General features: G+C 49.5%; 5 protein-coding genes across 5 annotated transcripts; 4 read left to right on the top strand and 1 right to left on the bottom strand.

Moving 5' to 3' along the window:
• Nucleotides 1-50: 50 nt before the first annotated feature.
• On the top strand, nt 51-2057 carry N7466_005124 (uncharacterized protein; the record flags this gene model as incomplete). The annotated part of the gene is made up of 1 exon (XM_057164521.1): nt 51-2057. The coding sequence occupies one exon, from the start codon at nt 51-53 to the stop codon at nt 2055-2057; it is 2007 nt and encodes a 668-aa protein (XP_057023202.1).
• A 407-nt stretch (nt 2058-2464) lies between these two features.
• N7466_005123 (uncharacterized protein) lies at nt 2465-3276 on the bottom strand (the record flags this gene model as incomplete). Its single annotated transcript, XM_057164520.1, has 2 exons — nt 2465-3147; nt 3216-3276. 2 exons carry the CDS (start codon nt 3274-3276, stop codon nt 2465-2467), a joined length of 744 nt encoding a protein of 247 aa, XP_057023201.1.
• A 497-nt stretch (nt 3277-3773) lies between these two features.
• On the top strand, nt 3774-11243 carry N7466_005122 (type I polyketide synthase; the record flags this gene model as incomplete). Its single annotated transcript, XM_057164519.1, has 7 exons — nt 3774-3900; nt 3963-4795; nt 4860-4970; nt 5027-7882; nt 7942-8300; nt 8355-9140; nt 9200-11243. The coding sequence occupies 7 exons, from the start codon at nt 3774-3776 to the stop codon at nt 11241-11243; spliced, it is 7116 nt and encodes a 2371-aa protein (XP_057023200.1).
• A 2194-nt stretch (nt 11244-13437) lies between these two features.
• Nucleotides 13438-13915, top strand: N7466_005121 (ATP19 family protein; the record flags this gene model as incomplete). Its single annotated transcript, XM_057164518.1, has 3 exons — nt 13438-13485; nt 13613-13740; nt 13861-13915. 3 exons carry the CDS (start codon nt 13438-13440, stop codon nt 13913-13915), a joined length of 231 nt encoding a protein of 76 aa, XP_057023199.1.
• Nucleotides 13916-14602: 687 nt separating this feature from the next.
• Nucleotides 14603-15127, top strand: N7466_005120 (uncharacterized protein; the record flags this gene model as incomplete). Its single annotated transcript, XM_057164517.1, has 1 exon — nt 14603-15127. The coding sequence occupies one exon, from the start codon at nt 14603-14605 to the stop codon at nt 15125-15127; it is 525 nt and encodes a 174-aa protein (XP_057023198.1).
• Between the last annotated feature and the right edge of the window lie 38 nt (nt 15128-15165).

The raw sequence follows: 15165 nt of genomic DNA, 5'->3' as shown, positions 1-15165 counted from the left end.
CTTGATTGTTATTTTTTCCATAAGAAGAGCTACAAATAGTGAGTTGCACTATGGATTTGGCTCATTGCACTCAAGATCGCGAAGATGAACTTCAGCTATCATCTTCGCAATTAGAATTCGTAACAAACCAAGCTCGAAATTACTGGTATTCGCTCGCCGATGATGCCAGGGCACGTCTACAAAACTTCAACCTTATTGACACGGTCTCGCCACAAGATATACTTTACAAGGTTCCTGCCTTTCCCGCCAGCCAACTCGCACTCCAGGAGGTGCTTCTCTCAGATTCCGGCTCTAAGGCGATTATGACTCTGGCGTCATCCACCCTACGCCCTACTGAGACAGAGAACTGCAATACCCAGGGCACAACAAAAGAAGTCCAATCAGCATTGTTAATTGGCATACAATCTCCCATTTCTTGCCATTTCACCGGCACCTGCTTTCAAAAATTTGGGGTTCAGGGAGGTGATGACCGCAAGCTTCCAAATTTCACTGGTATCATCTCGCTTGCTTGGGCTTATATCCTCTCAAGCCGCCTAGCTGAACTTCAACAGCAACAAGGCGCAGGTGTCTCTTATACCTCTTCGACCGCGATTTGGCAGCACTGTGATATGGAAGATATGACTGCCATTGAAATTGAGATTGGTGAGGTCGATGAGAGTACTGCTCGGTGGTGGGCGGCTATTCTGGCGCCTAGACAAGGATGGAAAACTCTTCTTTTAAAGAAGGAAGATAAGGCTTACTATCCACCCTGGTCACTTTCTCTAGATAAAGGTCCAAAGTTCAAAGTTGTTTGGCACGAAAATAGAACCTATACCCCCATTTCTACTATCTCACCACTATCATCGGAAGCTGCTATGAGAATTCTTGCTCAATTTTGCTCTTTGCATGGTCTGTACAAACAACTTTTTGCCGCATTATTTACGGCCTTGACATTTCCTACGCATAAACAACTCGAAATAACTGTTGAACTGCCATTGCCTGAAGTGACTCTCACTCAGACTCACTTGGATCAAGCTCTAGACACGTCCCAAGTCAATGAATTACTCTCTTTGAGCAAAGATATTCCTTCTTTCATGGCCCTCAGTTGCAACGACAGTGTTGTGATGTCTAGTCTATGTGGTTCATTTTGGGAGCCTAATATCCCATGCAGTCTTGTCAGTCCATGGTTACATCCGATTTTGGAGGAAATTCCCAAGGCCCCTTGGATATGTGAGGAACCAGGGCGATATTATGAAATGATTGCTCTTATGTGTGGGCAGCGCCGTCCACGCCTCCGAGCCCTTTGGATCGGAGCTGCCCTCAGCGGGCTTGTGCCAAAGGTCCTTAGGTATGTTCGAAGTGGGACACCACCCCTTGATCCTCATGGCTTCGCTTGGACTAGTTCTCCTCAGTCTTTTATGGATCTTCCAGGGTCAGGACCATATTTCTACAAAGATGCCTTGGAAAATAATGCTATAAGACGTGCCGATGCCTGGAGGCTCTTGTACCTCCCGACCCCAGAAGACGACGGACTTTACTATAGAAGTCTCCCTTTCTCACCATGGCCACCTGTTGGCCAAACAGTTGACAAAAATTGTGCACTACGAATTCGCGTACACGAATCATGTCCAAGGCATCGTCTGGAATACACTCATTGGACTTGGAAATTGCTGGACGGGTCTTCCTTGAATGACCAGGGATTCTTGCCGGGCGAACCCAGTTATCCCGAAGAAGGTTCCTTCGTGCAATTACAGCGAAAGGAAAACTCCCAATATCCAAATATTCCAATCTCTTCATCTCAGGATGCGTCGCGTGAGGCATCGTTTGAAATCTTCCGATGGGTTCTAGCCAATCACGAAGGAAAGCCCCCTGAGCCAGTATATGAACACGAATGGATTGCGGGTTGTGAGTCTGACACTGGTGATGAATGCTGTTCAGAAACAAGAGATGAGGCCAGCAGTGAAGACAATTATCTGAATAAAAAGGAAAGTTGTCGACAAGGACGGAACATAGATGGCAGTTTGATTCCCGCCTTGCAGGGAACCAAGGTAATGGAGTGGATGGAGAATACTTTATAATACGGCTTAAGACGGAAGCTCTGATCGCCCATCATTGATCTATCGTTTAATCGCATTCTATTTTTCATTGATGAATTTCAAAGGATATCCAATCAAGCCATTGCTGTGGCGAGGCGAGGTCCAACTTTTGGATTTGTCGATAATAGCGAATTGAGTGGACATGAACCACAATGGTCGCGAGTCGCGACTTGCGGGTCTCATCACCCCACAAAGTGGATCTGCGGACATCTGGAGAGAGACATGTAGCGACGCAAAGAAAAGGAAAAAGTTTATATATTCAACGATGAGACCAAGGCTAAGGAGACCTAGACAACAAATAACGGGAATTTTGGAATAGAGAAAAATAACCACAGAAACTGGTCGCACCTTCTATGCCCAGACTGGGGTGCCTCCGTGCTAGACTTCAATCAGATGTCTAATGATGAAAGTAAAGCTCCCGTCTCGATGAGCTCGGCACATTGGTCAAGTACATCTTTAGCCTGTGGTAAGGTGTGGCCACCCTCGTGCCGAAGAACATGCGACCGCTCTGACCGACACAGTTCAGAAACCATCTGAGATGAGGGCGAGAAAGGATCCTGGTTGCCGATCACATGAACGGTGGAGATGGGGATCCGCAGTGGGTCTGTCGGCGCAAAACAACGCGCCTGAGACATCAAAGAATTATTATTTTGTTCATCGGCCTGAAGTAGAGCGCGATAGTGCTCTTCATGCCCGCGAACAACCTCACTCAGGGAATTTAATGCTTCGTGTTTCGTCTCGACCAAATGGTCGGGGATTAACGGCATAACAGCATTGAAAAACGCAGCTATCCGGACGCGTGCAGGACGACCCGCTTGTTCGTCGCAGAGCAACAGGCTGGCGATTAGCGCAGCGCCCTCCGAAAATCCAATCAACCCGTCATAAGGCCCATCCTCGTCTATTATGGTACACAAATAATCCAGTGCAGCGGTAACTTCATCAGCGCGGCCGTGCTTGTACCAGCATAAAAACGGCGGTGGATAAAGACCCGAAATTCCCGGGGCAGCCGAACAGACAGTTTGGGCGTCGATAAAGTCAAAAGTGTGCTGGCTCAAACGAAGACACAAGGGTGCTGAAAGAATTAAGTCGCGAGGTCAGTGTGCCCCTTCTGTATGGTCAGGGGAGCAGAGATCATCTTACCGAGCTGGGCCTCTAGTATATCCGCGTTAGTGCCTCGGCCGTGCAAACACAAGAACCGCATCTCTAAAGCGAAAAGCAGGAAAAATTATAAAAGATCTGGTTATGAAAAGTCCAAAGCCAGCTGCTGTTGTGGCTTTTTTATGGATGTTCTTCGACCATGCGCGAACCTCTCATCGTCTAGAAATGCCGTGGCGGTTCGCTCTGGCAGACGCCACAACACACTAATTGTAGAGTGTGGCTGGCTGGACGTTCACCTGAATCGCCTCTTTGCATTAAATTTTTCGGAATTCCAAAATGCGCCTCGTATACCGACCAAACAGTGAGATGTAATTTTCGATTGGCTACCGGAATTACCGAAGGAACTAACGATGCGTTGTCACTAGACAAGCCCAGACGTTGGGCTAGTTTAAGATTCGCCTCGAAAAGCCATGATTAGTATATCCATAAACATTAAGTGATTATGTATCATTTCTTAAAAGATAAGAAAGTCCTCAAAAGCAACTCGGGGGAACACCTTGGACGGTTGGCATTGCTGTTCTCCAAACTCTAGAAATCAACATGGGGGACATCAACCATACTCTGCCAGATGATTCTGGCGATATTGCTATCATTGGTCTGGCCTGCCGATTCCCTGGCAGTGCATCAAACTCCGAAAAATTCTGGGAATTGCTCTCCAACAAAAAATGTACGTAGTATGGCCCTGCGATCAACCCATTGTGAAATGCTTCTGACACCAATTCCTCACAGCTGCCGCTGGAACGGTACCAGAAACACGATGTAATGTTGATGCTTTCCACCATGCGGCCAGTGAGAAACTTAATACTCTCAGCGCTCAAAACGGGCACTTTATTGATCAGGATGTTGCGGCATTCGATGCCCCATTCTTTAATATCACGTCCCAAGAGGCTACAGCGATGGATCCCACAGCTCGGCTCCTGCTCGAAGTGACATATGAAGCGATGGAGACAGCTGGTCTGCCACTAGAGGGCCTTGCGGGTAGCGATACCAGCTGTCACGTCGGCTGTTTCACACGCGACTACCATGAAATGCTAATGCGTGACGCCGAGACGGCGCCACTGTACGCCGGAACAGGGACAGGCTTCTCGCTGTTGTCGAACCGCATTTCCTGGTTTTTTGATCTGCGTGGCGCAAGCATGACTCTAGATACTGCATGCTCATCCAGTCTTGTCGGCTTGCATCTTGCATGCCAAGGCCTACGGGCTGGTGAAGCCACCACGGCCATCGTGTGCGGCGCTAACTTGATCCTCAGCCCAGATTTGGGTATGTGGCTGGGAAACTTGCGAATGACCTCAACCGATGGTCTCTCGCGCTCCTTTGCTGAGGGTGTGACAGGCTATGGCCGGGGCGAGGGCATTGCTACTGTAATTCTCAAGCGTATGAGCGATGCTCTGCGCGACGGGGACCCCATTCGAGCAGTCATCCGTGGCACTGGTGTCAACCAGGATGGCCATACAACCGGTATCACAGTGCCCAATAGCGAAGCCCAGGCTGATCTGATCCGCTCTACCTATCTTTATGCGGGGTTAGACGTTGGGCAGACGGCCTACTTCGAAGCTCATGTACGTCGTTCTTTTATTCTTTTTTACTTTTCATCGGAGAGTATGCTAACAAACTGCTGAATAGGGAACAGGAACAGCCGTTGGTGATCCGCTAGAGCTAGGAGCTGTAGCCCAGGCCATAAGCGCGATGCGAGATTCCGATGACCCGCTCTATGTAGGATCTGTTAAGTCAAATGTGAGTTTATGCCTGCTGTTGTCAGAATGAGAAACCTGCTGACTCTAAGCGTTTAGATTGGTCATCTTGAAGGAGCTGCTGGACTTGCGGGAGTCATCAAGTGCGTATTAATGTTCGAGAACGGGGCCATTGCCCCTAATATCCACTTTGAGAAGCCCAGTCGGCGCATCCCATTTGGCGACTGGCATATCGCTGTGCCAACTGAGGTTACCCCATGGCCCTTGCACAAGCCGAAGCGAGCAAGCGTCAACTCATTTGGCTATGGCGGGACCAACGCCCATGTTATTCTCGACCACGCCGCCGAGGCGATGGCATCTAGAGGCCAGTCTCACTTGGAAAACGCGGTAGATCACGATGTGGACCCTAGGTTGTTTGTTCTCAGTGCGCCAGCAGAGTCAGCGCTGGACCGTATGATGGATCGCGGCCGAGAATTCCTCCAGAATGAGGCAGTAGAAAAGAGTCAGATATCTCTTCATCAGCTAGCCTTCACTCTGAGTGACCGCCGATCGAAATTCTCGTGGAAAGCAGCAACAGTGGCCTGCAGCGCCGACGAGCTTGCTGGAAACTGGTCTAAGGACAACAAGCAACAACAACTAATCCACACACCTCAGCGAGCTCGCTTGGGCTTCGTTTTCACAGGCCAAGGTGCCCAATACGCCCGCATGGGCATAGAGTTGTGGAAGTATCCCGTGTTTCTTGAGAGTGTGCAGGCGGCAGACCGTTATTTGAGTGCAAAACTGCACAGTGAATGGTCGATAATTGCCGAATGGGAAGCGAACGGCACAGCCTCTCAAGTTAATCGCGCCCACCTCAGCCAACCACTCTGCACAGTGCTCCAGGTTGCCCTAGTTGATCTGTTACGTTCATGGCACATCACACCTGCTGTGGTAGTGGGTCATTCAAGTGGTGAAATTGCAGCGGCATACGCCAGCGGTGCTCTCTCACGAGAAGACGCATGGACCGTCGCCTACTGCAGGGGCAAGGTTTGTGCAACTCTGTCCAGCGATCCATCGCACATTCCTGGCGCAATGCTTGCGGTGGGGCTCTCTGCAAGTGCTACTGAAGAGTATATTCGTACTGTCCAGACTGGCACTGTAGTAGTCGCTTGTGTTAATTCACCGGCCTCCGTCACAGTCTCTGGAGACGCGACTGGTATTGATGAACTGCTCGAGATGCTGGAACATGCCAAAGTATTCTGTCGCAAGCTAAAGGTGGACCTTGCCTATCACTCCCATCATATGCAGCGTGTTGCCGACACGTATGCAGAGCTTCTCGCAGACATCCGACCCATTACTACCGCCACACAAGTTCAAATGATATCCAGTGTGACAGGAAAATCAATCAAACCTGAAGAACTCGGACCTTCTTACTGGGTCCAAAACCTAGTTTCACCGGTTCTTTTTACTAACGCATTATCCACACTACTGCTGGATGATCCATCAAGGCGGCGCCGCCGCCCTCGCGCGGGCGAATCTGCTGTAGACCTGCTGCTGGAAATTGGGCCCCACAGCGCACTGCGAGGTCCATTGCGTCAAATTCTTCAGCAGCATGAGATAACTAGTGTGTCATATGCGTCTGTCTTGCAGCGTGGCGAAAATGCCATCAAATCGGCCATTCAAAGTGCCGGTGAGCTTTACACCCGTGGAGTGCCAGTCGGCATCCGTGCAGTCAACCGAATAACCACTGCACCAAAGCCACTGACAAATTGGCCTTCTTATCCTTGGGATCATTCTCGCCGTTACTGGACTGAATCGAGGCTTAGTCGCAATTACCGGATGCGCCGATTCGGGCGCCATGATCTACTAGGGGCTCCGGCTGCGGATGCCAGCGCAACACAACCACGTTGGCGAAATATTCTGCGAGTCCAGGAACAACCTTGGCTACGTGATCATGCAGTGGACGGGCGCCTCCTTTTTCCTGCTGCGGGAAGTCTCGCAATGGTCATTGAGGCCGTCCGACAACTGACAGTCGAAGGTCGTGCGGTGGCAAGTATCCATATCGAGCAGGTTCGCATTACCAAAGCGATCATTGTTCCTGATGATCCCACAGGAGTTGAGATTGTACTTCAACTATTGAAAGATGAGGGAAATGGATCCAACACAAAAGTACAGGAAGACTGTTGGCAATTTATCGTGATGACTTGTTCTGACGGCCTGGAGCTGGAACAGAATAGCTCCGGTCGAGTGCGAGTGCGATACACTACAACCACTGAACATACCTCTGTAATTCCAACAAGTGGCAAGCAGATTCTTTGGCAGAAGGCACGAGAGGCATCCGAGGCCGTTATCAACGAGTGCTCACGGACAATCGAGCCAGCCGACTTTTACCACGCCACTAAAACAGCCGGATTGGAATACGGCCCCCTCTTTCAGGGGCTGACACAAATCACTGCCGGCCAGGACTGTTGTACAGCTGTAGTCCAGGTCACTGACACGAAGGCGTCGATGCCTGCCAGTGCCCAAAGTCAACACTTGGTCCATCCTACCACGTTGGATGTGATTTTCCACTCTTTGTTCGCGGCTATAGGCGGCGATCACTTTGACGTGCAAGAAGCTGCAGTGCCCATTGCACTCGATAGCCTTATCATTTATCCCGACCTGTCTTCTGCAGCTGGAACGAAGCTGAGTACCTACTGTCGTACCTACCGGGAAGGATTACGAGACCTCGTCGCGGACATTGTTGTCACAGATCAAGCTCCGTGCGAGGAACCTAGAATGATTATCAAAGGTTTGAAATGTAGAAAGCTCACGGGTACCGGAGAGACCGCCAGTTCTCCACTAACAAAGGCACCTGTTGGAACGCTCCTGTGGAAGCCCGATCTCGCATTCCTAGATGGGCCAAAACTTCAGCGCTATGTTGAGGGTCGCCTTGCACAAGGCACAACATCAGATTTGGGACATAAAATTGCAACTGTGAGTTGTTTTCCCCAGTCCAGGTCGTCTGAAGTACTCACAAATATCAAATAAAACAGGTCGTCGACATGGCAGCTCATAAGAACCCTGATCTTGCAATCTTGCAAATTGGATACTCCGAGGCGCTTGTTGAGTCCTTGCTCTCAATCTTGGTAACGGCAGATGGTAGGACGATGCGATGCTCCAGCTATACCCTTCTCGACCCAGATGCCAAGGAGCTTGCCCAGAGCAATGATATTCTCAGTAAATTGCAGGGTGTTCTCTCTACAGACTGTCTGGAAGATCATGTGCAAACTTGGACGGAGAAATCTGTGGATATGGCTATCGTGTATCAAGATTGTCTCTCTGACGAGCAGTTCATTCGGCTGAAGAGATGTATCCGACCTGACGGAATATTGATCATGCAGAAGCATCCAGGGTGAGTGTCACCATCAAGAGATTGGAATTTCATTCGCTGACGAGTCTCACCCAGCCGAGACATTGACTTGAATGAGCATGGCGAGGTAGTCTCAGAGGCCTGGTCGTGGTTTGACAGTTTGTTTCCTTCCAGCTGGTGTATTGGCCGAAGAAACCGTGAAACCTTGATCAGTCTCGAACAGACTGTTACGTTAATCGAGTCGACCAACCCCGCGCCGAGAGAGATTGAAATATCACACCAACTTTCGGCACAGCTCAATGCCAAGGGGTTGCGTACGGAAACCGTGCGATGGCCGATTGACCTCGTTGCCCTACAAGGCAAACCGTTGATATCTTTGTTAGAGCTGCACTCGAAGTTCCTGCAGGACATTAATGCTGATGACTATGACACTCTCAAAACGCTGGTGCTGAACAGTACACGCGTGCTCTGGGTGGCCATGGGTCAGGATCCAGGAATGCAGGCCGCAGTGGGTTATCTGAGAGTTCTTCAGAACGAGAATGTGAATCTCGATCTAAGATACCTACTACTCGAAGACGGCCAAGCTATAATAGGTTCGCCAGAGGGCGTAGCACAGACAATTGCGAGGCTGGCACTTGCTCCAACGACAGACCGAGAGTACATAGAGCTTGCCGGTAGTCTCCATATTAACCGGTGGGTGGATGATAATCGCCTTGGCAGTATCATGACAGGCGATGTAAGCTCACCTGAGTCTGATTTCATGCGCCTGGGAGATTCTCGGAGCCCATTGCGGCTTTGTGGATCGCGATATGAAGCCTTTGATCATAACTCCATGTTGGCAAATGACGAGGTCGAGGTGCAACTGATTGCCTTCGAATTTGAGTAAGTTTGAATTTTCCGTAATTCTACCTAGTATTTCAACTATTTTCTGACTGTTACAGTGGCCACAGTGATCTATCTGCGCTCGGATTCAGTGGCATCGTCGCCCTGGTTGGCAGTTCATGCTCACGTCTCCGTCTTGGTGACAAGATTTGGGGTTATGTCTCTGTTGACGGGCCTCGAACCCATCTCCGTCTATCTGAGTCGTTGTGCCAGCTTCTGCCTGAGAGTGTCTCATTTGAACAAGCTGCGAGCTGGGCCATCGGGCTTGGGGGAGCATACACGTCCTTGATCGATATTGCACAGCTAAAATCTGGCCAATCGGTCTTTATCCAGGATGCCGCCAGTGTTGTTGGCCAGTTTTCAGTGCAACTAGCTCAATCGCATGCTGCGATTGTGCTAGTGAGTGTGAACACCGATGAAGAACGCCATCGGATGGAAGCTCTCGGGGTCATCCCTACGCACATCCTCGATAATGATGATCCAGACCTTAACATAGCCATATCTCGCATGTGCTCTGGAAAGGGCATAGACGTCGTTTTGCACCAGTCAAAAGATCGCAAGTCTCTGCCATGTCTGTGGAGTTGTATGGCTGCGTCAGGAAAGTTCTTGGACATCGATAACACATGTGCAGTGAAAGAGGAAAGTGATCAAAATGGCAATGAACCGGCACTGTCAGTTGCTCCTTTCCGCCGCGGTGCAACATACTCTGTGTTTAGCACGGGTCATATGCTTCGCACAGATCCTTCGAGGGCAGCTGAGATTCTCAGTCGAGTGTCCCAGCTAAAGCTCTATGGGTGCTTTATACAGCCAAGTTCTGTGCGGGTATTCCCAGCATCTGAGATTGGAAATGCCATGCAGAGGAAGCGGGCGGAATCACACCCCAGCAGCGTTTGCGCTATTTACACGTTCAATCCTGATGACCGGATCCCGGTCACGCCCGAAACAGCAAATCCTCTTGTTCTCAACCAGGAGGCTACTTATCTGCTGGTTGGTGGCACGGGAGGTCTTGGTGCTAATCTGGCAACATTTCTTGCAAACAAAGGAGCACGTCACTTGGCTGTGGTGTCTCGATCTGGCTCCTCGGCAGCAAGTGCCAAGTCGGCTGCCCAACAGCTAGCAACGATGGGCGTGCAGGTCCGGTTCTACGCAGCTGACGTTTCAGACGAAGAAGCCATGCAGCAGGTGCTAGAGCGATGTGCTGCCTACATGCCTCCAATCCGCGGCGTAGTCCAGTGTGCGGCCGTGCTTGAGGACTCCATCTACCAGAATATGACACATGAACAGTGGCGTGCTGCTACTCGACCCAAGATCCATGGCTCCATTATCTTGCACCGATTATTGTTGTCGCAAGAGCTGCAATTCTTCGTCATGCTCAGCTCTATCGCTGGCGTTGTCGGCAACCGCAGCCAGGCCAATTACGCCGCTGGAAACACGGTACAAGATGCACTGGCACACTACCGCCGCAGCCTAGGGCTACCAGCGGTTAGTGTAGACCTCGGCCTGATGCTCGGTATCGGTCTCATCGCTGAACGTGGCGGCGCGACCAATTTGAAGAAATGGGAGGCAGTGGGTATCCGCGAGATGGAGTTCCACGCCCTTCTAACAGCGGCCATGACGGGCTACTGGAGCGGTTCGCCAGTTCCCACACAACTTATTTCTGGCCTACCCAGCGGAGGTATTCTTGAAGCCGAACGGCTGGACCGGCCATTTTACTTTGATGATCCACGCTTTGCTTATCTCCGCAAAAAGGATCTCGATCAGTCAAAAATTGGCAAGGACGGAGACCAATCAAGTAATGGTGTGACGCTGGTGTCACAGCTTGCTAGTGTGCAATCACTTCGCGAAGGCGCCGATCTCATTGTCGAGGCCTTAAAGCACCGACTTGCTCGGGAGCTTCAGACTGCCGTCGAAAACATTGATGCGAATCAACCCCTACACAGCTATGGCGTCGATTCGTTACTTGCAGTTGAAATTCGCACCTGGATCCTTGTGAATCTTCAAGCAGAGCTTAGTCTGTTTGATGTATTGGGTGGTGGTAGCATTCATGTGCTGGGAAGCCGAATTGCAGCTGCTTCTAAAGCGATTCCGATCGGGTTGCACTGATATTCCACTTGAAGCCGACTTAGACAGTTAGACTGTTCAAGTGGAGTACGGTGTAGCAGGACTCCGTTTACGCTACCGCGTGGTGTTCGGCCCCGGGGATTCTGCCAGGCGGAAAAGAAACAGTAAGCTTACCATGTCACTAAATAACATCACATACATGATACTACTAGTTAGTAGATATAAAATGCAAGAGTCAAATTGGGGATTCTGTCAGGCAAAAAAGAAACTGTAACCATGCATAATACTCAGGGCAATCGCACTTAATTCTGTCTGTGTAGAGTGCTTGGAGGCTACGCTGAGATGTACTTTCTATGCAATGTAGTACATACTACTCACGCTTATCATTGTGTCGTTGATTCATCAATAATAGGATATGCGATTGTGATCTTGTTGCGTGATAGGTGGATTACAAGCGAGCTTTTTCTGTGATCCTTGCGCGTGATATGCTGATTGAAAAGGTGAGCTTTTGAATAGTTGACTTTCTTGATCCTCTCACGTCATTGGTCGATTCTAAACGGTGTTGGTGATCTGGGGACGCGTTCAGGGCCTTCCCCTGGGGTATAAATACATTCTCCTTCTCCTGATTTCTTCTTCTCTCCTCCCTCCTTTGTCACCCTTCTCTTCCTTTCATTCAAGTCTCTCCTCAATCTTCCATCCATCCATCCACTGATCTACTCATACATGATCAACACACATCTTTGGCATCCATCACCACTATCTCTAAGCATGACATCTATCATGTATGTTTTTTTTTCTTTCCTCCCCTCCCTCCATTCATACTCGTGCCTTATGCTGATCATCCTATAGGCATCTGAATGTATATCATCATTCAAACATTGAACTTCATCAAGTCTGATCAACCTTGCCAAAAAACACCTCATTTATTTTACCTCAATGAGTCTTACCATGACAAAATTTGATCACTTTGATCAACAATACTCTTCAACCAATTCCCAGCGCATGCTTCAACGAGTTCTTTGGTATGTTTCTCATGTCCATTCATTCTCTATGCAGCCCTGTTGACCATTTAGTTTATGACATTCATGCCCCTCTCGGATGACACCAAACAAGCTATTTCCACGCCAACGAGGTCTGCTAAGAACTTAGTCTTTTGCAACCTCGTCATTTCCACCTGCGTCAAAGCAATTCTTCTCACTTGAGCTTGCAAACATTTCATATCTCAGAAAACAACTCTTGAACTTGTCGTCGCCATCAAATGTCTGCTTTCTCGATTCATTGCGGTGGGGAGGCACAACCCGCAGGTCAATGCATAGGCAAGCGGTGAAGAAGCATCGGCCAACTCATGGGACAGACAGCCCACGACCTCTCTGAACAGGCGTCACGTTCATCTGCTAAGCAGGCTTGCGTGTCAGGACAAATTCAGTGAGGCCGTGGGCTCAAGAGTCTATGAGAAGACCCAGCATGATGAACCACGCCATGGATTCCAGTTTCAACTAAGCACGCTTCCCTCTTGAAGCTTCGAGTTCCAAACATCTCGACATCTGGGGACATAGCTCGTTAACTGTTCACCAATATCAATATTCACTGACATACAAACACCATTTCAAAAACACGAGGCAAACCAATCAACAAAGTTCCCCTGTCGAAAAAAAAAACAGACAAGAAGACAAAAAGACAAACTGATCACTGTTCACTGGACTGGTGAGACTGGAAGAATCAGACAAATTTGTTAGCTCTGCCTTTCTGAATGCTCAATGAGAGATTTGAAACCGGTGGAAAACAAGCATCCAACGGAGGTTATATGTACTGCTCGATCTTTTTGATCATTTTGATATGTATTGCCGATATTTTGAGGCCATTTTGAACAAAAATCAAATATATCTGAATTTCACCGACAGCTTCGGGGTGATATTGAATAACACTGTAAAGTCTTTGGACTTTGCTTCTCCATGTAGTGGCTTGGGAGTTGTAACTCTTTTGTTATCTCGCAATTCATACAGTCCCCGAAATAACAACGTAGTACTGGTAAGCATTCTAGTAATTAATCGCACCAGGCTCAGATGTCACGGGCTTTCTCGGAAGGTCACATGATATCCATATGCTGAGTCATTCAGATACGCTAACTGGATTAGGGAAGGCGGTCTCGGAGCCAACTTCGTCTCTGTCAAGCCTGAGGATTCCACTTCCACATCGCTGCATTTAATCTTCAGCTACCTCATACCAGTCAATCAACATGGTCGTCTACTACCAGATCGCCGGCAAGAAGGTCGGCTCCCACGTCGTAAGTGGCCATATTTAACCCTCCTCCGCCGCTAGCACCGTCGCTCGCCTATCCCTTTTTGAGTTCAATTCGCGGCTACAGATGGAAACCCCAGCAAGCTAACCAGATACCTTTGCGATGACAATAGCTCGCCATGGCCACTCTCGGCTCCATGTTCGCTGGTTCCTGGGCCCTTGCCGGTGGTGGCTCCAAGCCCAAGACCGCCGCTGGCCCCCCCATCAACGCCTCCTCCAAGGAAGAGGGTGACTTCATCCAGTACGTGAACTCGGCTTCCCAACGAACCAATTTACAACCGGACCAGCTGGCATAATATCCCTAGCTGGTCTTTTTGCGCAATTGAAGCTGTGGGCGTGGTATTAACAGTTTCTTTAATAGGACCTTCCTGAAGGAGGTTGACGGAGGCGACAAGAAGCCCGCTTCCGGACACTAAACTTTTCGTCACCTTATACGCGAATTTTTACTATGGATCGACACGATATGAAAACGCGTGATGCATGAGTCGAGTCGCCCCATCCCATTCGTCGTTTTCCTGCACCGCTGCATCGAGACGTATCGGTCTGGGAGATGTTCTGCGAAACCCGCACGGGCTGATCCCGGAAGTCGATGGATGGATTTTCATGGATCTGTACATAAGAAGCGTGTACGCTGCATTGAAGAATTGTTCCTCCTAATCATTCGATCTGATCTATGATCTTCTTGCCTCTGAAAGTAGCTCTTCCAAGTTAGAAGAGCCTCCGTCCAGAACCCGAGTCCAGCAGTGTCGCGTGCCCGGAAAGTAAAACGATCTGTACTCTACATACACTGCCACTTTCGCGACGGTGTCGGCGGGAAAGACGAATTGTAGAGAAGAATGGTTGGGGTATTGCCGTAGCTTCGTCGATGTCACCTGCAATTAGAATCGACATTTGTAGTATCGTAAGCAAAGGGCCCAGGTCCAAATAAATTGCTTTTAGCTTAAATTACAGCCCGTTTCAACGAACGAGGCAATACCCCACACTGCACAGTTGTGAAGTCCGATATCCAGGTTAGCTCCAATCTCCGCCGGGATCCCGAACCTTTACACCTTCAGATCCAACTTCCTTTCCGACACCACTCCTCCCTCGCCGCAAAACACACGATGAAACCAATACCTTTCCCATTCGCTCTAAATATCGGCACAGATATCGTGCACCTCCCCCGAATCACCGCTCTCCTCACTCGCCGGGGGAACTACCTCACACGCTTCACCCGCCGCATTCTCTCCGACCAAGAACAACGCGATTTCCACCACCGCTTCAAAGACTCCCTCTCCCTCCAATCACAAGTTAAATCCTCCAATCCCTCACCCTCATTTGTCACAGCCGACATGACGCGCTGGCTCGCTGGCCGATTCGCAGCGAAAGAGGCCGCGCGCAAAGCCGCGCCTGGCGGAGCAGCTTCAATTGGGTGGAAGGATGTCATGGTCCGGGTTCAGGATAGCTCGGACTCAGATAATGGTATCATTTTGGGAGTTGCGCAATCACATCATACTGATGGTGTTAGTCGCAAGCCGGAGATCATATATTTGGGAACTGAGGAGGATGGGAGTGACAGTCGAGTTGGGCAACTTTCTATTTCCCATGATGGGGAGTATGTCGTTGCGACTGTCCTGGCAGCGGGATGAACTTGGTCATTTGGCAAGCCGATTCGATCCACTATCTA

Source organism: Penicillium verhagenii (assembly GCF_028828195.1).
Source record: "Penicillium verhagenii strain IBT 33310 chromosome Unknown utg000005l_segment0_segment0, whole genome shotgun sequence".
Classification (NCBI taxonomy): domain Eukaryota; kingdom Fungi; phylum Ascomycota; class Eurotiomycetes; order Eurotiales; family Aspergillaceae; genus Penicillium; species Penicillium verhagenii.
This window is presented reverse-complemented; position numbering and strand designations above follow the sequence as displayed.